Below are 25,579 nucleotides of genomic sequence, written 5' to 3'. Positions count from 1 at the left end.
AGGGGTCCTGCGTGCCGCCAAGCACCCTTGTGCAAGAAGTCTCTGCTTTGAAATCCGATTTCTGGGGTCACGGGAAACGGCGTTTCCCGACACACTAAGGAGGAATTGATTCAGTCAAACGTCTGAGATGAGAGCAGACCAGCCCTAACTGTACAATCTCCCTTCTGCTTCTCAAAGCTCCGGGAGGGTTCCATGAAGGAAAGGGGAGAATGTCCTAAAAAAGCAGAGAAGATATTTCTCTTATGCAGTCAGGCCCAGGTCCAGCAAGGGACTTAAACTCTTTGTAAATTTAAGTATAGAAGGACTCTCACCAGCAAGGCTCTCATCCCAAGTTAAGCGTGTGTTCACGTGGATTGCTGGATAAAGACCTTGACTGGTGACGAGTGGTTTGAATACCCCCCACCCACCCAAAAAACCCCAAACCGAAACCCAGAATTACTTTTCTTCTTACTCCAGTAAGAAATAATAATAATAATAATAATAATAACAATAATTAAGAAAAAGATAAAGGGGAAACAACTACTGTAAACATCCATGTTTTAAAATGTCTCCCTTTGCAAAGCAAGCATGCTGCTAACCTAGTATCTCTAGACTGTATTTACTTAAAAAAAAAAAGGCAGCTATTTTACACATACATTTAAACACAACAAAACTTAAAAAAAAATTGTCAATTGTAAACAGTGGAAAAAACAAAAGTTGGCAAAAATTAACATAAAATTTAAAGAAATGTAGAGTCTGAATACTGCAAATCGAAATAGATCCCCGAAGCTGCAATTTTGGCATTCTTCCTAAAAAATGAAAATATTAAAACCCAAATCAATGCCTAACGTGGAGAACAGAATTCAGTCACAAAGAGCTCAAGACACTTTGCATACTGAACAAATACAAGGTGAACAGAAATTATAACTTATTTATGAGGCTTTACACATTTCAAACTCGACTGAAAAGTATAAAAATAAATTGTGGACTTTGTTCATTAAGTACCAGCTGTACCAAGTAGCACAGTGGTTATATCTGCTATACTAATGAAGGAAAGAACAGGGTTGGTTTTTTTTGATGTTTTTTTTTTTTTTTTGTCTAGGACTCGTTGATTTTGAGCTTCCCAACCACACTGCAAATGGTATTTGCAATTTTGCTTATTTGAATATACACAGGGTCAGCTAAGCCCTGATTTGCTTACGGGTTTAACCCTGTTTTTTAAAATGTATTACTTTTTAAAAGCAAGTGCACAACAAATAGAACCTTTCTAGAAATCTTTTAAAAAAAAAAAAGAGAAGAGAAGAAAAAGGAGAGATTCCCCCCCTCCCCCCATTTATGTATTTTCTGTTTTGTTTGTTTTTTAAAAAAAGGCAACAGACACTAGAGGAATGAGATGTGTGTTGTGTTTCGTGATGTAAATGCTTGGGTGAAGTTGTTCTGTCATTAGTTTTCATCTGTCGCTGATCATGCTTTGCTCTCGTTTTCATTTGTTTGTGTGGCTTCATTGGGGACCGTCTTGACTTCTGCTGGAGGTGTCTTAGCTTCCGTTGCTTGCACTTCAGATTTGTCTTCTACTGGGATTTTCCTGAAGGAGAATCACCAAAACGGCACAGTTTAGAGACAGAGAAATACAGACTGTCTATTGCTGATAAGGAAAGAATGTGCTTCTGGAAAGAAGCAAATGTATCACCTTGCCAGAGCAAAATTAGCATTTCCAGATGCAGAAATAAGTAAAACCAAATTTGCTCCCCGCCCCAGCTTCATTTAGCTCTAGTGACAACTGTTGTGATTTTCCTCTGCCCTGAGTTAACGTTACAAGCAAGACGAGGTCTCAGGCTACAACAGAGGCACAAAGCGCGTTGTGTCGGGAAAACTCACACAGTTGCAAAGGAATTTGATTTTACCATTGCTCCTTTGTGTCACCCAAAGGTCTTATTGAAAAAGACTGCCATTTTAGCAGAAAATCTTTTTCCCTGCAGGAAGTCAGCCTCAGAATTTCCCAGTATGTTGCAGGGAGGGAAATACAGAAGTGAATTTTGTCAAACACATTTTCACAAGCGTAAGGGAGGTCAACATCTTCGCGGGCTAAAGCTCAGGTTCGTCAGCCTGCCTTTCAGCACTTTACTGAAGAATCAGAGAAGCCTGCTTGTCCAGCGCTCTCTTCATAGTCATGAAAAGTGCCACACAAGGCACATCTGGTGGCCTCCCTGGAGAAGTGCCCATTCCAGCCCATTAGCCACAACGTCAGTCTGAGCTGACTGCAATCTTAATTCACCTTGATGAGCAGGTGAGATGAATCTAAGCCTATGGCTGCAACACTGATTTGCCCCAAGGGAAGCAGAGGAGCAGCACAGGTAGAAGGCGGCGGTTGGATTGGCAGAAAGAACACAGCTCTCTGCATTCCACCACACGAAGAATTCATTTGCGTGACACAGATTGATTCAGTTGAAACGTTTTCTTACTATGGGCAAACAATTTCCTAGCTCCTTTCAGCTCAGCACCAGATCACAATTCTCTGTTTGTGTCTCTCTAGCACCGAGCATCACAGGGCAGTGGCTTTAGGTGCAGAGAAGTGAAGTGAACATGGATGTCTCTGCTTGGGAGCAGCTCAGCTGCACCCGTCAAGGCTGCCCGGTTCCCTCCAGCCCTAGTGCGTCTGCTGTGCCACCCAGGCTCTCCAGGAAGGGTCGGATGCTCCATAGCTGCATGGGGCACAAGTCAGTGCTGTGGAACAGTCACACGGCAGGAATGTCTCCTGACTTAGGGGAGGACAGGAGTGCAGTGTGGAGGCAGGGAGATCAGAGCTGTGAGATGTGAGGGCACCTGAATAACAGAGTAGAAGAGCACGGGTTTTCACTCTGATCTGGAGAAGAGCCTGGTTCCTGGTTCTACAGGGTCTGACTGCTCTTCTGTGACTGCTAATACACCTGGCAATCACAGTATCAAAGCCAATGATCAAGGCCAATGCTTTATTTTAGATTAAATACAAAGCTTCCAGAATGAGGTAGTGTTCCTGAAGATGTGAGGATGTAAAAAAGCTCTAAGCAAAGCTGTGACTTAGGGTATATCTCCAGTGTGGTTGCTATAGCATAGCCTAGTTTTATGTAAGTGAGCTGTAAACCTAGCTCCAGAACAGCTAGTGAGGTTCTTGGCAGCAATCTGGCTGACAGCGCAGAGCCCAGTGTCCTCAAGACACTTTCCTTTGCAGTGTGAACTCAGTCTTTTGGTTTTGGGAGCTGCTCCCACAACAAATCTGAGCGGCCTTTTCAGGGCTCTTTCTCGCGATAAAGAGCAGACCCTGCTCAGGCAGGAAAGACTCCTGTTTCATCCTGCCTCTGTTAACACATAGCGTCCAAATAGGAAGCCAGAAGGACCAGGGGCCTCAGGTACTTGTCCCCTCAAGGGTGGCTTATCCATTTTCAGTCAGCATTTTCCAGGCTTCTGTGCTCATGGCTCTGTCAGCAACTGCCATCCAAACCGATACAGTAAGGGTATTCTTGTCCAACATCTGCACAGCAGCTGGGGAGCCTCCCCCCAGTTGCCCAGGCGAGGACTTCATGCTGTTTTCACTCGCCAGGTACAGTGTGTCCTACCAAACACAAGGTGCAGGCTCATCTCAGCTGAGGAAAGCGCATCCTGTCCGGAGGACCCCAGGGTTGTCCTGCCAAGGACCACGCTGATGCTCTCTGAATAAACCAGCTGGGTAAAGAGGAGACTCGGTACAGCGGAGGGAGACTCATCTCTAAAATACCAGGACAGGACACTGCCAAGTTATCTGGACCCAGCTGGGCCGTGACTGCTCCCCCTCTCTCGGGCAAGATCACGTTGCCTTATTCTTTCACCAGCTTCTGCCCTGCCTTACACTGAAGGAAGTTCTGAACGGCTCCACTGATCTGTGAGGACATGGAATTTGGGTGGCTGTGCTCACTGAACAGCAGGAACTCAGTGCCTCCGAGGACAGCACTTCCTTTGCATCAAACTGAACTGCTTCTGCTCTCTTTCCTAGAAGAATGACCTACAACAGGCAAAGCTGCGTAAAAGTCTAACGAATAACAACACATTTATGATAAATTCCTGTGTTTGTCTTTTCTCCGCATCCCTGGCGCAGCCTGTTCCTGCTTTAAAGCCAAGCCCCCTGTTTAGCTGGTTCACAGGTGAGTTAGTTTGCTAAGGAAACAATGAGATTAGTTAAGAAAACACCCAACAAGAACACAGCACAAGCACCAGCGCACAAGAGACACAGCACACAACCAACAGAAGATTAAAGGCAGCCATACTCGGTCTTTGCAGGTGCAGAGCTGTCTGCAGTGGAAGAAGCAAGCTCGCGAGCTTGCCCACTAGTCACACTGGCAGGAGCGGTAGTGCCAAGAGCTGCAAAAACATCCTTTGCAAGATCAATGTCTGGTGTCTTGAAGGTCCCCTCGTCCATTTTAAAGTCCTCATTCTGTGAGGGGTTTGCGGTGCTGCCTGAAGCAGCCTCGCTCTTCAGATTGCTTGGGTTCTTGGTTGTCTCTGTTGGGCTCTTCACTGTACTCGGCTGCGCAGCTTCCTTTTCAGGGCTCTTGGTGCTGGAGACCTCCTGCTTGGGCTCTGATGGAGCTGGAGGGCTACTGAGGTTTGCAGGGCTTGGGGCAGCTGCCTTGTTACCAGCTGCCACTTTGGAGGTCTCGGCCACGTTAGCAACAGCACTGGGGCTGAGCACTGCACCTTGGTTGGACAGGACACTTGAAGACAAATTATTAGTAGCTGAAGCAGAGCTTGGGGTATCGCTGAGATCAACAAGGGGGGCCACTTTGGGGGTAGAGGAGGGTGGTGGCGAAGAGACTGAGGTGGTTGCCCCTTTGGCTGGAGTAGCCTGGCCAGGCGACATGGAGTTTGAGTCAGGAATGGCCGTGGCTGGCGGGGCAATACTGGAGGTCAGTGTGGTGGTCTCGCTGGTGGGGCTGTTCTGAGCAGTGGCAAAGGTTTCAGTGATAGTGTCAGAGTTAGTGGTGCCTGTAGTAACAGAAGGCAGCATGTCCTCAACAGTAGCTGCGGTATCAGCGGGGTGCCTGTGAAGAGGACAGGAGTAGAAGAGAAATAGAGACAATGAAGCCCGTAAATGACGGCAGGGGAAAAGGGAACAGAGCGTGAGAGTGAGACGGCAGGCGAGCGGCGCAGCGGCAGCATGGCACGTGGTTACAGCAACACACACAGAAAATGGAGAGGTACTCAGAGGAGCAGAAACCTTTCACAGGTCAGATGTGCAAAGGACAGCAAGGGCTGGCTAGAATGACTGAAAAATAACTAGGAAGAGAAAAAGAGCAAAGAGGACGCATCCTGCAGGAACGGCTTGCTCGCACAGATTTTGGTATAAGCCTTAGCCAAACGTAACCCTGTCAACTTCCAGAGACTCTTCTCTTTTAACCTAACTTTCCTCTCGGTCTCTTCCACCTAACCTCACAAGAAAGCTTTCTACCAATTCCCTGAGCTTGCAGCCCTGTGCCATCTGTTACCACGCAACGAGGTCCCAGTGTAGGACCCCTGAGTCCAGTCCCTCATCTTGGCCCTGTCCTATTGCCTGCAAGCCTAAGACCTTCATCGAACCTTCAAACAGAATATAGTTCTTCTTCTCACACACACACACACAAAGCATATTCATACATGCAGCTCTGAGATGGTATTTTCTGCCCTGTTGACCAGGTTCCACCCTGCTGTGTTAGCTGGAATAAGGTTTGCTTTAGGACAATGTCTGCGAGCGTAACTATGCTTAGCAGCCATGGTACAGCACAGGTTGCCTTAACAAGCACACAGAGGCGAGACTGGAAAACACACGTTTTATTCCATGAGAAGCTAGTGTGCTTGAGAACACCATCTCAGGCTTATTAACAGAGAGAAAACCTTCACAGAGGAGGATAGTGGAGTTAAAACTCTGGTAAGACTAGCCAAGAACATCAGGACAATATAAATTCCAGCTATTCCTCAGTGCTGCACGTCTGCATTTCAGTGCTGCTTGTGGACACACAGCCCCCTTCCTCTGCTCACCTCGGAGACTTCCAGCAGAGCCATTTCACCAGTGGGCCGCACTGCTAACCTAATCAAAGCACGTGAGCAGTATGCGAGCGGAAAAGCCTGACCACCTCACCACTGTGATGACTCTGCTGAAGGAAAGGAACCTAACTTGCGTCATCAGCCCCAAACCTGACCTAAATATTAACAAGCATTTCAGCAGTTTCCTAAAGTGAATTCCTCTTGTTACTACTCCAGAAGCTATAGAGAAATACTGAGAGGACACTAGAACTGCAACAGTTTAGGAAAGAGCTTAATGGAGACAGCGGGCAATACCTTGCCAATCCCAACTATCACGGATTCACAGACTCAGGCCCCAAACAAGTTCTCCAATATAAAGCTCCTGGGTAGCTCTCAGCCCCCTCACAGAATAATCAGACTTACCATGCCTCCCCCAACATCCAGAGCATAGCTACTCTGCTGCTCTCAGTAGAGAGGATTGCTTTCACCATGGGGCGTTCAAGCACTCATCCAGCATTGCTAGGGCAGAGCTCAAGCAGGACTCGGTGCTAGCTGGAGGCTGCTTTTGGTTTGGATCCTTTGCAGTGAACCTGGATAGATGCCCGACCTACGCTCTGGACAGGACTTGCAGAGGCAGGCCTTTCAAGAAACACTGCTTTACTCCTCCTCCAGTGCTGGAAATAGGAGTCACTGAATCTTGGGAAAAAGAGGAGGCATCTCCTCACTGGTATGTCAACAAATGGAATGTGGAGATTTTACCTTTCTTCTTCTCTTCCTGCCCTAAGTCATGGGCATGAGAGATCAGAGATTAAGGCAACCGAGGGCAATGTATTGACCCTGTGCTAAGATTGACTAATGCCAACATACTCTGGCTCCGTCAGCGGGGTGGTCTCATTGGGCTCTATGTGTTTGCCCCCATCGTGGTTGGGGGTCCGCTCCTCTTCAGTCCGCACCTCCACGATAGGCTCCTTGGACTCATCTTTCCTGTAAGAAGGGAATTGCATGGAGATTGGTTCCCATTCACACTAGGTATCCTCCTGCAAAGACAGGCTGCAAATGACAGAATGACAGAAACAGACTGGCCTAAACAACAGATTACTGTCACTCCCTCTTCCAGTTATTACCTGCAGCACAGAAGACCACCGCGATGCCCAGCATTTGGGCCAGCCGTGTGATGGCTACTAATAGCAATAGGACAAAACCACAGAAACAGAAAGCCCTTCTTGGAAATATAAAGCAGAATGAGTGTGGCCCTAGATCTTTTCAGTACCCTCCCATCAGAGATGAAGAACCCAGAACTCCCTTAAACAGTTTAATTTCCTGAGCTGCTGAGGGGACACACTGATCAACAGAAGGAGTGACATAAGCGACGACAGTACTCACGAGAAGGCGGCTTTGCCCTCCTCCATGTCTTTGCCCTTGGCTCCTGGGCCGGATTTGCCGCACAAGTTGACAGCAATGCACATCAGCAGGCCGCACTTGTTCAGGAAGTAGCAGGTGACGTCCACAGCCACCAGCAGCAGCACAAAGATAACAACGAGAATGCCTATGATGGCAGCAGTCCCAAGGCCTGATGTAGGGCTGGTGCTGGCTTTAGAGACCAAAAAGAGAACAAAAGAAAGCGTTGCAGTTAAAAGGTGAGTTAGTGCTAGTCATGGCTCAAATGTGGCTATGCTTAGGTTGCAAGCACAGGAAACTTACAGAAAGTACTCCCTCTCTCTAGCAGCTTTGTGTTATAACCAGTACTTTATCCTAAGGACACGCAGGAAAATCTACCTGAAAAGACAGATTCACTTGGACCTAACGGGGCTTTTCCCATCTCCGTAGGGCTAAGGCCTGGAAAGGAGACTACAGAAACCTCTTCTACTGCAACACATACCCAGCTGGAACTCTGAAGGGCTCCTGTTTCCCTCCACCACTTTCTCAAGCTGAAGGCTGTGTCTAAGGTCCAGCGTGACTTTGGCACTGCCAGCCTGGCACAAGGACGAGTGTAAGTGAAGCCTAGGCTCTGCAGCATGACTTACCCTGGCGGGACACGTAATACTGGGTGATACCTGCGGGGCCTCAGCGTTCATTAGCCCTTATATGGTGAAAATGAGAGGAGGAATAAACTCCTCCTTGTTGCTCAGGTAAGATCCAGCTATCCAGAACGGGAAAGTGGTAAGCTCTTCATGTCCTACCCAGAGATAGCTGAGGTCTAGGAGTGTTCTGGCTTAGGTACAGACAACAATCCGAGGAGCCTTCTGAGGAAGCAGATGGCAAAGATAAGCAGACACCCAATATCCACCAAGTTCCCCCCAGCTATAGAATAGGAAAGAATATCTTGCCTTTTCCAGCAGACAAAAGGTGAGAGGTGGTGATGGAGGCCTAGAAAATGCATGGGGCTGCCCATATGGCACTAATTTCAGGGCAAGTGCCTTTAACTTCCTACCTGCTTGTAAAGTGCCGAGTACTTTCTTTGAAACAGGGAGTGGATAAACACATCAGTTAATCCTGTCAAAGCCTTTGATCATCACAAAACCAACAGACAAAGCCTTGAATGCTGCCAGCTGCGGCTTCCCAGCACCCTAATGTCAGACCATGAACACAAACTACTTTTTGTTCCCCTTGTTTTATTCCAAGTAATTCTCCCCACGCTGCTGGTCTGCAGGCAGAACATTTGGCTGTTGGCTCATACAATTCAGCACCTATTTAGGTGTACCAAACTACTCAAAACCATCTTGGTAATCCCAACTGTCACATAATCTGCCTCTCGCTATGAGACCGTGCACTTAGCAAAGGCCTGTGCAAAAACCGCCAACCCACGAGGACAGTCGCAGCCTCTGCGGCACAGCCACAGCCTCTAGGTCCTCAGCAGGCCTTGCCGCGGTGGCTGTTTTCAAGCACCTTAGTGTTTACACGCCCTATTGGACTTGGGCAAGCTGCTTGACATGAACAGTAAGGAAGGAACTAATTTCTTCCCTGTGCAGGAGTCAGCTCACTGTGCCACCGGAGATCAAAAGGTTCAGGCATTCTCACGGGATCCTGGGCCAGCCTGTTACCATTTCGCTTCTGGCAATGCCAAGGCACATGTGTAAACGGGGATGCACGGAGCTGGAAATGAAAGAATCCCTCTGTCTTTGGCATTGGTGTGACTAATGTGGGAAAGCCGTTCAGAAGAGATGCTGAGGAAGATGACAATTCAGTGAAATATCACAATTGCGGTTGAAGAATCAAAAAAAGTTACCGGGGAAACTCAGTCAATGTAACTTCGAAAGGAAACGTGCAGGGATGAATTATGTCATTGTAGCCCTATATGCAGTAGAATAGTACACGCAATGAAGGCACTTTATTTGAGCAAAGATACAACAAGATTCAAAAGCTGGAAACAGAAGGTGGATGAGCTTAGGCTAGGAATAACGTATGAAATTTTAACAGAAATCCCCAAATGACAGCAGAATGTTGTATCTTTCTCCACCAAATTTGGTTGAATAGAAACCTGCTTTACTTTCTAAATGGGAATTTTATGCAGATTATTTAGCACTAATGCAGAAAAGCCTGTCTGAATACTCACCTCTCTCTGTTTAGGATTAGTAACAGAAACTAAAAATGGAAGAAAAAGATGGTTCCTGTTCCAAGCAACATTTGCCATTCCACATAACATGACAACAGCAGGTTCTCATATGTTTGTGTGTGCACGCCTGTGCTTTTCTGTGGCCAGTGCTTGGGAAGCAGAGTATTTAGTTCTGATAGCCCTGAGCAAGCACCAGGATCCGCTGGGACAGCGGATGCTCTGCTCTGCAAAAAAACCCCAACCCAGCAAGTACTAGGCCCCACAAAATGACTGATCTTGCTAATTGCAATGTGTACGGTGAAGAGAGTGCCAGACTTCTACTCAAAGGCCCAGTGCTGGCTCCATCATTTGATGTACAGCCTACCTAAATTCTGTTTTTACATAGTTTCCATCAGCTTATTGCGAGGCACTGAAAACAGAAACGTACCATGAACAAAAATCTAGATGTTCAGAAACAAACAAACAAAAAAAATCTGAAAATTGTTGCAGGCATCTCAGGCTTTATGAAACTTGTCCAAACCACAGGCACATTTATCAGGTAAACTGCAAGGCTTTTCTCACATGAAAGGTTAGAAAAGATCAGATATAACAGAGAAAAGATGGTTTTATGACTAACACAACAGATAAAGATGTTCAAACCTAGCATCAGTTCTCTTTTCTGCCACCGATTTTTCTCTGTGACCTCAAACATTCCTCAAACAGTAAAGCTTCAGCCACTCCATGCCCGAGGTTTGCTGAAGCCAATATAACCAACGGGTCGTAGCAAAGATGCACTTCACTGCCCTTCCAACTCTGTCTCAGGGTCCTATCTTTTATGATTAGGAAGCAAGGGCATAAACTATTTATCCTGCTACACTAGGAGGGCTCCTGTATAACTACAAAACAATTCTGAGTTTCCTCAGAAGTCCATTTGGTTTCGTTAGTGTGAAGATGCAGTTCTAACCCTGACTGCTGTGCTCCTGCAGCAGGGCTTTTGTGGGCAACACCTGCACAAAGTTTCCATTTATAATTTAGATAGAAAAGCAGTTCACAAATCAAAATGAACAAGGTTTGATAAACACAGCAGAGACTTATGTGCAGAGTGGAAAACACATAGACAAGACTGATGGCAGGGGTTTTTTTTGTCCCTATTAGAATTTTGTTAAAACGATTAATCCCATTCCCGACAACTGATAGCGTCTGAGGCATTGTATATTGACAGCTCAACGACTGTGTCAACAACTTCATCCTTGGCAACCTCAGGGCCACTCACAGAGAAAGAGAGAGCTAGAGGGAGACACACAGATTTTCAAAAGGGCATCAGAGCCAAATGGATTTCCCATCACAAAGACAATTCATGAGGGGCACAGGGGTTTTGTTGTTGTTGTTGGGTTGGGGTTTTTTGTGTATTTGGTTGTTTGTTTTTTTCTTAACGTACGAACAAGAGAAAAGAAAAAAGTGAACTGAAATTTGTTCAATGAAATGCAGTACACAGAACTTGGTAACAAAGATGCATTCATTATATTGCACCAATTTACACCATGGATTAATCCTGTCTGGTAGCATCACATGCACAGTTAACCATGAATATTATTAACGATCAGTAATAATAATAATAATAATTTAGCTGGTCAGGTAACTTGATCCAAGCTAAGCTTTTTTGTTAAAATGGCAGGAAAAGGGATCACTCTAGGAAGTTGACAATACAGCAGTGGGAAACCAGAAAATGTTAGACAAGCGTCCATTGCAAATCTGTATGCTCATGGGCTGCATTATGCGCCAGATCCGCTATGGGTCAAGAGAGACTCGACTGCACACAAGGGGCCAATGAAGTTGCAAGGATTCAGCCACATAAAGAAGAAAGAAAGGAATCTTTTCAGTGTAATTCCCACAAGATATTTCTATTCCGACCACCACATCAGGAAAACATTCTAATGGCCATAAATTTGAATCCACACGCAACAGCCCACAGAGACATTTGGGCAACCAGTAGGATTATCTGACAAATCTTCATTCTCTTTTTATAGTCTGTGGCTTGAGATTTGTGGATGGGGCTTTAGAAACCTTTTGCACAATACAGTAGTGATCAGCACCAGATGTGCAGAGAAATCAGCAAAAAGCAGTATCTTTAAAGGCTTTCAATATTGTACCTTCCTTTGATGAAAAACAGCAAGCAAATAACAAAATTCTTTCTTTACATCCATTAAAAAGGGCAAATTCATTACAAGTAACAAAAAAAATGTTAAAGAGAAAACACTTGGCCTAAACCTTTTTTCCTTGTTAAAAAATACTCTTTCAAATTAAACGTTTTAAAAAATGTTCTATGTTTGTTTTTGTGGTTTCTTTGTTTGTTGTTTTTCTTTTCTCTGAACTGACATGATCCTCTGAAGCAAAGTTATCTGCTTTCACGCCTTGGTAGGACCAAGGCCTTTTCAAGCAAATATTGCTTTATTTTATTTTAAGTTTTTAACAGAGCAAAAGCAGAGTCACTGCAGAAAGAAGCAATGAAACAAAGGAGGACGACGTTGATGGACTTCCCAAGGTCGCTGCAGGTGCCAGACAATGATTCCCAGGAGGGGAAAATATGGTTGTTTAAAAACAAATTTGGTGCATGTGGCAAGCGTGGATGTTTCCCCGTGAGATCCAAGGTGACATGTATGACGACAGACATAGGAAAGGAGTAAGGGGGAGAAGGGAGAGGGCAGGGAAGAAAGGACGAGGAAGAAAAAGAAAGAAAGAGAGAAAAATAGATAAAAAAAAATTAGGTCAAATATAGAAAACATAGGAATCAAAGGTTTATTTAATTTTGTAACTTAAAATGGCTCAAGGTTAAAGAAGAGCATTAGCACATTCACACCGACAAAAGGGCCGGTTCGGAAGCTCAGCAACGTCCAAAGCGCAGAGCAGGATCCAAGTCAGGGTTTATGGGGTTTGCGAGCAAATGAGATTAAAAACGATGGAACAGAAGGCTCAGCAAGGAACACAAGAAAACGGTTATCTGGTATTTGAAAGGACAACACTGCCTTTTACACATTTAAAAAAAAAAAAACAAAAAAAAAAAAAAAAAAAAACAAAAAAACTTTTGCATAGCAGACAATCCACCTGCCTGTCCAAGTCCTTCCCCCAAAGCCTGTTATACCAAGGACTTGGATAACAGATCCAGGTGACTAAAACCCTGGTGAGGGCAGGGTGGACTCAAGAATACAGGAATGACTTTTCCATTTAGCCCTCCAGCTGTTTGTCAACTACTCTAATACAATTATTATTCTTATTATTACTGAAAACAATACCCTTATCCATCCAACCACTCTAAGGACACTGCACAGATGATGGTAACAAAGGGCTCTACAGAACAAATATACATTTTGTCTGCAGGAAATTCCTACCTATTACTGTCAAGCAGAGCAGTGCCATGTTAGAGGCACAGGCTCTGACTTCTCCTACGTAGCTCATTTTGAAATAAAAATGTACAAGCTGAATGCCATGAAAATGACAAGAGCTGCCAAAGGAAAGCAATACACAGAGCCTCTTCCCTACTGCAGTTTGACATACCTGCCTTCATTTCAATGATGGCCTGTGGACTGACTGCATGTCAGAAAAATCTAGCCTGCCCTCTGGAAATATTTTCCCCAAACATTATTAGTTTGGGGATCAGCGCAGGGAACCAAAGGGTCTGGAAACACTTTGGAAGGCCTAACAGAAACCAAAGTCTTCTGCAAAATGAAAAAGAACTAGAGGAACGGAGTCACAAATACAGCACAGCCAGCAGTAACCATTTCACCGCACAGCGCTCTACTTGCCCCTGAACCAGAGCACATTGTTTCTGAGAACCAACTGCATCCATATGGTGGTCAGTCCTGCGGCAAAGCCGCGCTCCAAACCAACTGCTTTTCAAAGCGCTCCTGACATTTCCCAGTGCCACATTTGAGCGGCAGCCTCAAATCCTGATTCCTACTGTGCTTCACACTAGACTAAGTAAGGAGTAATTTCAGAGGTCAAAGAAATTACACCTATGATAACAAACTGGGCTGGGTTTTTTTCCCCTCCATTTTTTGAGGGTCCCTGCCCATGTTACGGTTGGGTTTAACGGGCTCAGTGGCATCTGGGCCCATTGCTCCTCCCATTGCCATGCAGTACAGTATGAACACTGGGTATTCCGAAGGCAACAGCCTTCTCGACATTTGCTAATACACCTGCGCAAGACAGCCCAGCTGTCCCAGGTAGCTCTGTTGTCCCATTGAGCATGTAAACAAAGGCTAAAAGAGAATATCAGCACAGGAAGGCAACAACGGTTGCACACAAAGGAGCGTGGAGGAACAGAAAGACTGATGGGTACTTGGGACCTTCCCTGGGGAGATACATCACAAAGGAACCACCTTCTGCTTCCCGCCTACCACATTTGACTGTTCAGCTCTGAACTGACCTTAAGGCACTCTGCCAAATTACCCTCACTTTCTCCTGCCACATCAGTCAGAGTTGTCCTTCAAATAAGTGAGGGTAGTAAGTATTAGAGCTGCTGAAAGTGAGAATAGAGAGTAAGTTGCTTAATGAGTTACTGAGGGTCCTTCCACCCAAAACTACAGCCTTGTTCAAACACACATCCCAATCTCTCTCTTGCCCGGTTTCCCTCCTCCTCCGTATCCTCACCCTCCCTACCATACACGTTTTTCAAGCCCCAACCAACTAGGTCACTCATTTTTATGCTTCACAACATTATCTGGCTTAATCAAGTGGAGTTTCAGCACGTGAACTGCACGAGGTCTCAGCTGTTTCCTTCAGACAGGAAGGGACTGGGTGCAGTGGGGGCAGACCAAGGATTGAATTCTCAGTGCAAGGGAAAGACTGAAGAAAACTCTGTAGTTGTTCTAAAGAAAAACATAAGACCAAGTTACCAATCTGGAAGACAGAATGAAATCAAATCACTCCCTTCGATATGGACTGTCAGTACCAACCTTGGCATGAATATCGGTAACTCTGGACTTATCTCAACTGCCTCATCAGCTTTAAAGTTTGTCCACCTGCCTTTAAACAATCAGAACTTTAACTTACAAGTAGTCCAGGAATTTCATCCTTGAGGTTCTGTTTGGTTTGGGCTTTTTTTTTTTTTTTAAACTACCTGTATAGAAAAGAAATACTAACTGTCCTTTCAACACGTTCCCGCAAACTTCTCTACTCCTAGCATCTCAGCTAATAGAGCCTGCTTGGTTTTTGTAGCATTTGTGCTTCTACGTCACTTTTGAAGCACGCTAATGGGTAAAGCCTGTCCAAAACAAGAGCTTCCAGCAGCCATTCTAATGCTGTTTTGTTACTTTTCCCTAATGCCCTACCCAACACTAAACCAGTGGTGTTTTAAAATCACTGTAATTTGATCTCCATTTCACGTAATAAAAAGCCTTCAGAGAAAGATTTGAATCCCCTCCCTTTCCAACCGCTAGCAAACTCCTTATGCCTTTATTTCTCCAAAGGCTGAGCTGGATGGACAAACGAGCAGTAAGCAAGCCCAAAGTAGATTTGGAAGGGAAATCTGCATTTTCAAAAGCATCGCCCCCAAGATCTGAATGGTCTCTTTTGCTTTAGTTTAAAATGGGAATTCTACCTTCTGGTTTCTATTTCTAAGTGTTTTCTATTCACTGCTTTTCTCAGCTGGCAATCCTGTTATCCTGAGAGAAAAAGCCAACATTCCGTGTAAACAATCAGACAAAATTTGTCACGTAGCATTCCTAACAGTGTGCTGCTAATGCTGTACATACTGTAACACGGACTACAGTACAGGTATGTACACGGCAAAAACTAAGCTTTGGATGGGTAACCAATTGCGATAATGGCTTTAAGCAAGCAAGTTGTCAGGGTTACTCAGGCACATTAAAGGATGCAGCACCGTTGCATTAATTGGAAGCAGAAAACAATGGTAAAGCTTATGACTGCTGTACCTGGGATGACAGTCGGCTGAGCAGAAGTTCGGAAAGCGTAGTGAGCTGGTTTGGACTTCCCTTGCTGGTTTTCAGCTATCACATAAACCTCGTACTCCGCGTTCCAGTCCAGGGACTTGAGCATGACGTGGTCGCTGCCCGATGGAAGTCTGATCTCTGGTTTCCATTCTGAGGAATGCTTCTGCAGAGCAGCAAGATGACAGGCAGGGATGCAAAACAAACAGCACAGCATTAGCAGGAGGCTTTGAGAACACTGTAATGGCTAACAAATGGAAAAGTGGGGACTTTGCTACACAAGCACACGCTCCTCAGCTAAATCAGCGGTGCAAAACATCATGTGCTGTTTGCTCTAAGCGGAGAAGACAAGCAATACCAAAGCAGTCTCTTTCCTGCTCAGAATCCTGTTTTCTGCAGTGTTACCACACCTGAAGGAAATCCCTCAGTTCTTCCTCTCATCTTTGCCACATCACTAGAGTGCTTCCCTTTCAGAGGGAAAAAGCTGCAACTTTGGTATGTCTCTGCCCTGCAAAGCACTTTAAGAGCGCACAAAATGACAGTGGTGATGAATTCTCTTGGGATTTCTAGGCTACAGTGTAAAGTCTGATTTGTGACTTCACTCTAAGGATTGCTCGTTTGTAGCATATAAAGAAAAGGCTACTAATAGCCAATATGGAATTAGTTCAGCACCACATCTGCCAGACTGGGTCACCGAGAAAGAGTCCTGCTTTCTTAATAGCTGGAAAGCTTCCCTATTTCAGCTCAAACATTGGTACGGCTGAGCTGTCCCCAGGTGTATTATGACTGAGAAAGTGTGCAGATAACAGAAGAAAGCTTCAGTAACTTCTGGCAATTATTTCTGCTGCCCTTCATGTTCTCACTGACCCTCTCTCAAGGTCCTATTCCTCAAGGATGGGCTAAGCAATCTCTCTAACTGGGTGGTTTTTTTCTTTTTCTTTTTTCATTTTCCCATCTCAGGAAAAAAAAAAAAATCCATCAAATACCACCTAACACAAAACAAGGGCCATGTTCAGCTTACAACAATACTAGCTGCTCATCACATAGGTGTTCTTTCCCAAGACTAGGGCTAGATGTTTTGCTCAGAGAATTATGTATTTTGCAATCCTGGGTAATTTACAATGAAGGCTGATTAAGTCAGGCCTAAAGGGGAACTGTTCGAATAGCATCTTTCACCTTATCTGTGTCTATACAGAGTACATTGAACGTCTTATTCAATAATCTGCAGAATAACTTGGTACTGAAGCACCTGTTACTCAATCAAATATGGCAGTTTCAACAACCGATGAAAAGTTCCGATTAGATACATGTCTGAGGGTGGGCAATGCTCTACACTACGAACCTCTGGTCCCCAGCTACTTAAGTTGTTGCTGGCAATCCCATCTCAGAAGTACATGAAATGAAATCATCGAAGTGCACGTAGTACCATATGCTCACAGTTCTACAAAAGACAGCATGGAGAAATAATCTTTCATAGTCAAAGTGAAAGGAAAGAAAAAGAGACAAAGATTTTGTATGTTGCTTCTGTGCATGTCTTATCTCACACCCTATACACTTCCACCACACCTGCTTAGCACCTATTTCCATACTGGCCCACCTATAAGATCTTAGCTGTCTGCGTACCTAGTGAAACCTGAGTACTGAACTGGCTAAATACAAATCAGGCCTGAGCATCAGTCATACTTACAGCTTTGTATTTTATCAGATAATGTCTAATCGGAGAGCCACCATCATCCTGCTTGATAACATTCACTTTAATGGAGTTTCCATCTTCTCCCATTTGACCTTCCAGTTTGGGTGCACTGGGTTCCCCTGAAACAATGGTAGATTTATGTTTAATTGTTTAAAAAAAAAAAATCATTAGGGAAAAAGTGCTCATCAAAATCAGAAAAATACTTCATTATATTCGGCTGCCAGGGTATCAACCTTGTACTCAGAAGACAGTGTGTGTCCAGGGCACAAGTATTTGCAAGACCCATGTGGTTTTTGTATTTGGTAGTTTGCTTTCACCAATACAAACCATTTTTGTGTGTGCCCGAACGGAGTCAGATGCCAAGTGAAAAAGATCCCACGCTTCCCCAGGAATATCCTAGAGCAATGACCAGCTCCTCACTCTTTTTGTTGTAAAAGACTGCTGTGAAACACCTGGAAAATATCAAGATAGGGTACGTGGCAAACAGGCAGGCTGCTCCTGTGAGACGTAGATGTAACGAGCACCATTGAAAAGGGACATTATGTTTGTCGTACCTGTGTTTGCACTTTGAATGTTGTTTAGGTTTTACAGTTGCTGGACCAGAGGCTCATCAGTATGCTCACTTAAATGAGTGTGGAAAAAATGGTACTGCACCACAACAGCATATCTTTTCACTCAGCTTGCACTGGTACAGCTCATTGCAATGAATACAGGCTGGAGAGAACTACACCCTTCACTCTTCTGTAATAACTGTTTTTAAAAGAAAAAGCTATCATTTCCCAATTTGCACCCTTGACATCAGCAGAAAACTATAATGTCATTTGCCTCTGCAGGGCATACCAATTCACAAGCACACCCTTTCACACCCATGTGTCTACGACTGCTTTTTCTAGCCAATTCCTCCATACCCTGCACACGCCATCGGCAGAAGACGGTTCCCCAAGCCCAACTCAAGTACTTCCTTCCTGCACCTTTACTGTAACACCTCTCCTAACAAAAGTCAAATCGACAGGTTGTCCGATTACATGTTTCCAGCCCCTCGCCCCGCCTTCAGAAATACTGCAGCAAATTGCTCGAGAGACATGCTTTCTGCTTTCCTGTTATCCCAGAGATCAGTTGTTCCCCAAATGCTCCAACAGCCTGTGAACTATGCGAGAGGCATTATTATCTGTATATTTGTTTTTGTGGAAAAAAACCCCATCAAGTAAACAACCCCTCTCTCCAACAACGTAAGTATCAAATCAGCAAAAGAACGTAAATGATAAGAGAGCCCTGGTCATTCTTTTCAAAAGTGATACACACCACAAGAGAGCTCAGATCCTGCCACCCTTCTGCCAGAGCCTGGCTGCTTGCTTTGCTCTGTTTTACGTAAAGGCAAAAACGGCTTACATTCCTCTGTGACAATGCTCGTCTGAGATTGGAGCTGGAGCTATTATTTCTACAGCCTTAAGATGTCCCAAGAGTTTAAATGCTAGTCAAAGTCAATAAGACTTGACAAAATTTATCACGAATCTTGCTGAAGCTTACTAGGCCATTTTACAGTACTTAGTGACTTCTTTACTGTCAACTCCGTGATGCAGTCTAAGCACTTAAGCCATGAATTCTGGGCTTAGAAGCTGCCCAAGAACTTTTGACCATTTTAGCTGCCATTCTCTGCAAGCTGTTCTGCCCAATTTCTTTAAGGGTCATTTGAGCAAAACCAACACTGCAATTATTTGTACGTTAAAACTTACAAATCAGCTGCAGTTGGAAATTCCAGCAAACTCCTGAGATTAATTACACTCTGCTAGCTGCTCTCATTTCAGGGTCCTAATTCTTACAGGTATTTTATATAACAATTAAAGTGGCTGAATATTAAAAAGCAAAAAAAAAATTCTACACCTCTATTCAACATCAGTTAAGCACATTTGTTTTTCTTTTTTTTTTCATTTTGGAAGTATTTCTATTTATCTGAGTAGTGAACAGCTCATTTAGAGCTGACTTCAGGAAATTTATATACAGAGAATACAATAGACAATGCACACGCGGTGTTCTCTTGGGCACCTTGAATGTACACAGTTCCCAAATGTTTGCAGCCCCAAATGTCTGCAGAGGTTTGCTGATGCTGAACACACACTTTACCGTTCTAGCTCACAGTGACCTAGAGCTCCGCTAAAGCATCTCCGTCTGTTCTTGCAGTGCCACTGCGGTTTGCACAACGCGCTTTCTTGGACACACGCTCACAGATACACCAAAGTGCGGTGAAATACAATTAAAACGTGATCCAATTCTGAAAGTCTCCCAATAAGAACACCACCAAAACTCCGAAACAGTGACATTTGCAACATAGGAGCCTGAATGTAACCAAATGAGAACAAAGCCAGGACACTGAAGTAACATTTTTGACTTTTTAAAAGCTCAGCCTGTTGACTAGAGTAAAACTTTTAAAAAGACTTAGTTCTGTTGCATTATACTGAAAGTGAAAGGAAATAATAAGCCAGTAGTTGTATAAAGGTCAACTTGGAAAGATAACGTCAGTCGTGAGTCTTTAAAGGAGCTTCTTTCAACCCAAAAAAAACATTCGTAATTCTCAGTCTACTCTGTCTGGAGTTTTATTCAGCTACTAAGGGAGAGCACATGCCTTTCTGACTGGCCAGAGAAAGGTTAATCTTCCAGCATCTTTCAAAGTTGATCTCCAGAAGTAATTTGAAGCTCTTCCCCTACCGCCTTCCACTCCAAAGAAAGAATTCAAGAACTTGTTGGGTTTTTTTTGTGAAACATCAATGAGAAAACTGCAAGATCTAGACTGAAACAGTAATTTACGATTAATTCAATTTTCTTGCAGGCTAACACATGCTCTAACATACCAACTGTTCCAAGAAGGGAATTGCAATCCATGGATACACAGAGCTCTTTGATGTGAGAGATATACATTTGTGTTTCACAGCATAGTAACTCCACTTAAACATGTAAAGAGGGAATACTCCTTTTTTCCATGTTATATATTTCTCCTCCAAATCCCTGCCTCTACCTACATCCCCATTACAAGACTCCCGAGACAGGAGCTGGACATTCGAGAGCTGTATTCCACCCTGTAACAGGCTTCTCAGTGGCTGTACAGGTAATGCTCTCAAGGGGACCATGGAGCTGCCCTTGCACGGACCTCTAGTGTGGTTTGAAGCAGACTGCACGCAGGAATAGGTTTTCCTGTTTATGTTACAAGAGGTGCTACGCACTCTTCTGGGGTCTTCCTGGTTCACACAGTATGGGGCCATTCATGCCTTGAGAAAGGACGAGAGAATTTTGTGTTTAACCCATGACCATTTTGGCCATCTACTGTATAGACAAAAGGGTGGATTTTTGTCTTTACTGCCAACTAACTGAGGATGCATATTTGAAAAGCCTTTCCCAGTCCATGTTTCTCCTGAAATTACAAATGATGAAAGTATTAATAAAGCATAAATGTATTGCAGATTGAAAATTAAACAGGAACAAGTGAGTTCTAGATATGCCTACCCCATCTAGGCATACTGAAAATATCAGATTAACCAAGCAATTATATTTTTTTTTCTTTCCTCAGTCCTAAAAGAAAGTATCACTGCAAAGGTTACTGGTTTTGACTATTGAGTTGAATTGGAGAAGCTATTACTGCAATAATTGTGTCACAATGATTAAGCAATGATTAAATGAAACCAGAAGCAAATATCTTGTTCTATCATTTTTTCACACAAGAACTAGCTCCCAGTAAGAACTGGGGGTGGAGCATTCATGGCTACTTATTTTGCTGGACATTGAGCCACTTGATATTGTTGAAACATTTAGGAGCAGCAATTCGCATATTGCCATATTTGTGGTAAACTTGATGAATGGCTTTACTGGTAACTCGACAGTACAAGATCAACATCTCCTTGGTACTCTTTCCCATCCTCACCTCAGAGAGATAATTAGTAGTAAGTAAAGAGATCTTGAAGTGATATGGGAACACTGCACTTACAGAATTTGACCTCTTAACCTAACACAGGCTACAAATTTTTTACAGTGATTGAGCACAAAGAGTAAAATGTGAAGGAATATCCTTGAAAAGATGCTCGTTCTCGATAGATTTTAAATGCTAGAGGTGCTGCTGTATCTTACAGCCATTCCGATGATTAATCACCCTCTCTGCTGAAACTTTTCTTCACTTTGAATTGTCTAGTTTCTAGCTCCCGATTCCTTCCTTCTCCAGTAGTTTAAACACACTTCTGCTCTAAGAAACACTCCTTTCAAACAGGAGATAACGGGCCACTCCTAATGGCTGAAACTCAACACGTACAGCAGTGCAAGCCCTGGTGAAGAATACTTTCTTTTTCTCTCCATAAATACATGACATTTAATTTATCTTAAGCAGGCAGATGTAATCCAGATACAGAGCTGTAAAATTAAAAATGGGTTAGTGTGTCGTTTCAAACAAAGGAGGAAGACGTTTAGTGGGAAAAGTTTAGTCCAGTAGAATCAGCATCCCTATAATGAGTCAAAATGTCAGTAGCTGAAGAGAAAAGGTTGTTGTCAGAAGGTTAGAGAAGAAACTCATGCCCACAGAACATGCATCCTCCCTACTGGATGGGGGCTGAAAAGCAAAAGTGCATTACAAAGGTGTGCCACATGCCTGGAGATCTCCCATTTACACTGAGCTGACTGGACATATTGCAGAAATCTGCCTATTCCACCCAGGAAATGTAGGATCCTTAAAGAATTCCCCTTGTGATGCTGCTATTTAGCCTACTGAGAGCAGACAGCTCCAAGCATGCCAGACTTCCTCTGTACAGTCATTTCACAAACACCTATCTATCTGCTTAGAATGTGCTCTGCTGCAGGAGGGATGCAGGATCTTATGCTTTCACTCGATGGTGCGACACTGTCAGAGCCAGAATTCACCTTATTCAGCCCAGCAGCGAGAGTATCCAATAACGCATGGGGAGCTCCTCGGAGGGGAGAAAAGTACCGTACCTTAAATTTTCACCCCTATGCTTTACTCTCCTTGAGAAACAGGATGGATTTTGCTCAAAGATATACAGTTTACAGGTTTCAGTCACCCTACATACTTTGTTAAGACTTGACCACTTCCAGTGATTTAAACTTCACCCACAGGACACTCTCCAGCAAAGGATATAAGTGAACCAAGTAGGTGCTTTACCTGTGAGAAAAGCTAACAGATGTGCTCGGCATACTGCCTGCTTCTTGCCATTTAAACTATTTTTGAGCAAATCTTCTCTGGAGTTGAATTCAAGAGACCTCATGAAGGCCTATATTTTGAACGGCAGCTCATCTGCTCTAAGAAGGCTTTTCCAAAAGCGCCGTTAGATAGCCTTCAGTCTCTTCAGTGCCTCTTAGGAAACTAGGCCTGTTTCTGCTCTCGCATCCTCTGTGCCGTGAAGCGTTATTTATGATGGTTCTGCCCTGTTAGGGTACATCACTGGTAATCCAGTGTTAGGCTCAGAGAGCTGTTCTTTGGGCTTCAGATGTAACTCATAATTAATCTGACCAACTGTACTTAAAATAAGGAATGTTTCTGCAGTGCTGAAGCCTGAATCACTACCTGACGTGAGGGTAGGCTGAGGAGAGTGCTCTGAGCCATTACATTTTCAAATTATTTTTTATCCACTTCTGCTAAGCCATTAGCACCAATAATCTCCTGCAGGGAAGCAGTAAATGCTTCCTAGTATCCTTCCACCGTTGTTTAATTTATATTCAAGTGCTGCCTTGATCTAATACTGCTCTGATGCAGCCAGATTTCAGAAGCAGCTAACTGTTTTCAGAGAGTGCCACAAGCGCCAGGACTGGACACAGCTGTAGTGAAAACACGAGGTGGGGAGAGAAGAGAACACGAAAAAGCAGCACGAACTTTTCCCTAGTCACAGGGCACTGAACGCGTGCTGGACTCCAGAAGTGACAGTAGTGCAGGTGACAGAGACCTTTTATCACATCTCTTCTCTGCTCCCATCAAATGCGTTCCTGCTGGAATATTATATATAACCAAACTGGTTACTATACAACTGCAGCAGTTTAGACTGTGATCTTAAATCCTTGCCGCTTGCACCAAAGAAAGATCCTGCATCCTTGCTGTGCTTGGAGTATACAACTGCAGTTTTGGTAATTTCGGTAACACATGAACAAGGAAGCAGCTGATTTCTGCAACCTTTGACCATCATGTAAATAGGGCTAGATCGTGACCTACAGCGTCACAATTTGAAACAAACATCAGCCATATGGAAAGTCTCCATGAGTGGTAAATATACAGGAGTGAGAAAGAATAGGTAGGGAGTCTTCAGAATGCACACAAGAGAAGTGAACACCAACAATCAAAAATAAGGAACAAAACTAGGAGAACATGCAAAAACGAGACCATCAAGTCTTCAGTCCTCCTGGATTTCAACCAGAGAGGGAAGAGACCAGGGGAAGGGGGGCTGCTTCCATGCATGCAGTCATGTGGGAAGGTTACTGGTGTTAGTTTTCTTTTCCTGGCACACCCCAGCCTAAATCCTTTCCTGCTGGTGGTCCAAGACCATCACCAAGGTGATTTCAGAATTTGCAGACTGAAGAAAGCCAATTGCTTCCTGGTTTTCAAAATTATTTTTTAGTTGAGGAAGCAGAAAAGCAGGAGTTTCCCTCCCTCCCCTCCCCTTTAGATTATGCACAGAGTGTTAATTGAAGTTGTGAAAACGGTTTCTGCAACGTTGTGATATTTACTACCACACACTTCACTTGGAGACTGATCTAATCTCCATAAGCTGCAAGAGTCAATCATTTGCTTCTTAATTTCAAGGAGACCACCAGCTACTGTAACTGCTGCTGCTAAATGAGTTCAGATTAAATCCCTTGCCAGGCTCTGAGATACGGTCTGGGAGGAATGAGGTGCTCTGGCAAGGAAGGTACAACAGTACTTCTGATGCAAGCTGTGCGAAGTCTGGCTCCCACCAAGTACTCCGTGCGTGCCTATATATAATACTTTATAAAAACACAGTTCTCATTCTACCTATGTTTGTTTTACTCATGATAGAAACATTTCTTTCTTAAATCACAATGTGACCTGCTTATCAGTAACTAAATTTCAGAAATAGGGAATTTCAGATCCTTTTGATCAGCTACTAAATATGTATAGAGTGAATATATGTGTGTGTGTGTATACATATAAAAACATATACTGTATAGGGCCAAAATGTTGCTACAGCAACAGGAGATATGGTGTTCACATTATCTGAGCATCTCACCCACAATCTCCCATCTACTAGGCGTCTGTATTTGGCACGCTGGTACCCTGAAAGGCAAAAGGATTTTTGCAATCGGTGTTAATACCAGAGAGAGTTTTAGAACCATACTAGGACACTCACTGTTGGATTCTGATAGAGAAAGAAGCAAATGACTGAGCTAGATCATTTTTGTCTTGGCTGGTTTTTTGGGTGGTTGTTGGTTGTTTTTTTTTTGTGGTGTGTTTTTTTTTTTTTTTCCTTCAATTTTTTCATGATTAGTATGGAAGACTGAAGTTGAGTTCCTCACATGCAGACAGCAATAAGCGACTTCTTCAAAAGGCTTGGAGAAGGATATTTTGGAGTGATGGAATTCGGAGATCCCTGGTCACTGACCAGAGGGGAATCCTCACCACAAATCTAGGCAACCAATCAGAACAAAGTATTTTACCTTCTGTTCACCAGCGTGGACGACATCATCAGCACCATGCAAGCCACATGACAAAGTCACATGATACGCACGCACATGATTGGTTGAAAGGAAAGTGGAGGAGGTCACATGGAAAATACAAAAAAATTAAAAAACTGATGTAAACAATGGGCAAGGGAAAAAATCAACAACAGAATTACAGACTAAATAAAACAGAAACAAAATTAAATTAGCCAGTATATATCAGAAACACTGGGGAGACAGTAAAATTGCCTGGAAATATAAGAATATTAAACCATAGAAAGCACTGAGTTATGACCTTGGGTTAGGCACAGCTGCATCACTGCTTATTAATACCAAGTCAAAGAGGAAACAAAAATGACTGTAGAGTGGGCGCCAGAACTTGGCCAGCTGAAGGAATCCGCAAGACTGTTGGAAAGAAAAAGGGAATACATTGTTATTCAGAAACAGCCCAGGCAGGGTGAAACGGTCAAAATCACAGCCCACGCAGTTCAGTGAAGACAAACGCTGGCATTTCGTATTGAAGTATTCTCCCCTCTGCAGACACAAACATCTTCCTAAATATCAAGAACAACAGTAACTGATAAAGAGAAAAACCTACTACGTGTGTACATGTCCAAGGACAGAGCTTTCGAAGAGCTGCAACCAGAATATGGCCAGACTGACCGTTCAGCCTGAAGATTCAAAGAACGGCATGGGTCACATACAATGAATTACACTGACGACTTCACGCGTGCAAGGCGTTTTGCAGTCAACGAGGAAAGGAAC

The 25,579-nt window shown here is 43.8% G+C and overlaps 1 protein-coding gene across 6 annotated transcripts in view; it reads right to left on the bottom strand.

Moving 5' to 3' along the window:
- Window positions 1–1,303: 1,303 nt before the first annotated feature.
- NCAM1 (neural cell adhesion molecule 1) overlaps window positions 1,304–25,579 on the bottom strand; it is a 122,248-nt gene continuing 97,972 nt past the window's right edge. For 2 of the 6 annotated variants that reach the window (XM_086766078.1, XM_086766079.1), the window contains 6 exons: window positions 17,153–17,277; window positions 15,451–15,631; window positions 7,372–7,579; window positions 6,856–6,972; window positions 4,257–5,030; window positions 1,304–1,564 (listed from right to left, as the gene is read on the bottom strand). In XM_086766078.1, coding sequence (XP_086622204.1) covers window positions 1,444–1,564; window positions 4,257–5,030; window positions 6,856–6,972; window positions 7,372–7,579; window positions 15,451–15,631; window positions 17,153–17,277 — 1,526 coding nt within the window. In that variant the 3' untranslated portion in view covers window positions 1,304–1,443. Of the gene's footprint in view, window positions 1,565–4,256; window positions 5,031–6,855; window positions 6,973–7,371; window positions 7,580–9,284; window positions 12,067–15,450; window positions 15,632–17,152; window positions 17,278–25,579 lie in introns of those variants that run through there. The other 4 variants (XM_086766080.1, XM_086766084.1, XM_086766082.1 and 1 more) reach the window with 2 other exon arrangements.

The sequence above is a fragment of the Chlamydotis macqueenii genome, chromosome 24 (genome assembly GCF_036417535.1).
Source record: "Chlamydotis macqueenii isolate bChlMac1 chromosome 24, bChlMac1.mat, whole genome shotgun sequence".
NCBI lineage: Eukaryota > Metazoa > Chordata > Aves > Otidiformes > Otididae > Chlamydotis > Chlamydotis macqueenii.
This window is presented reverse-complemented; position numbering and strand designations above follow the sequence as displayed.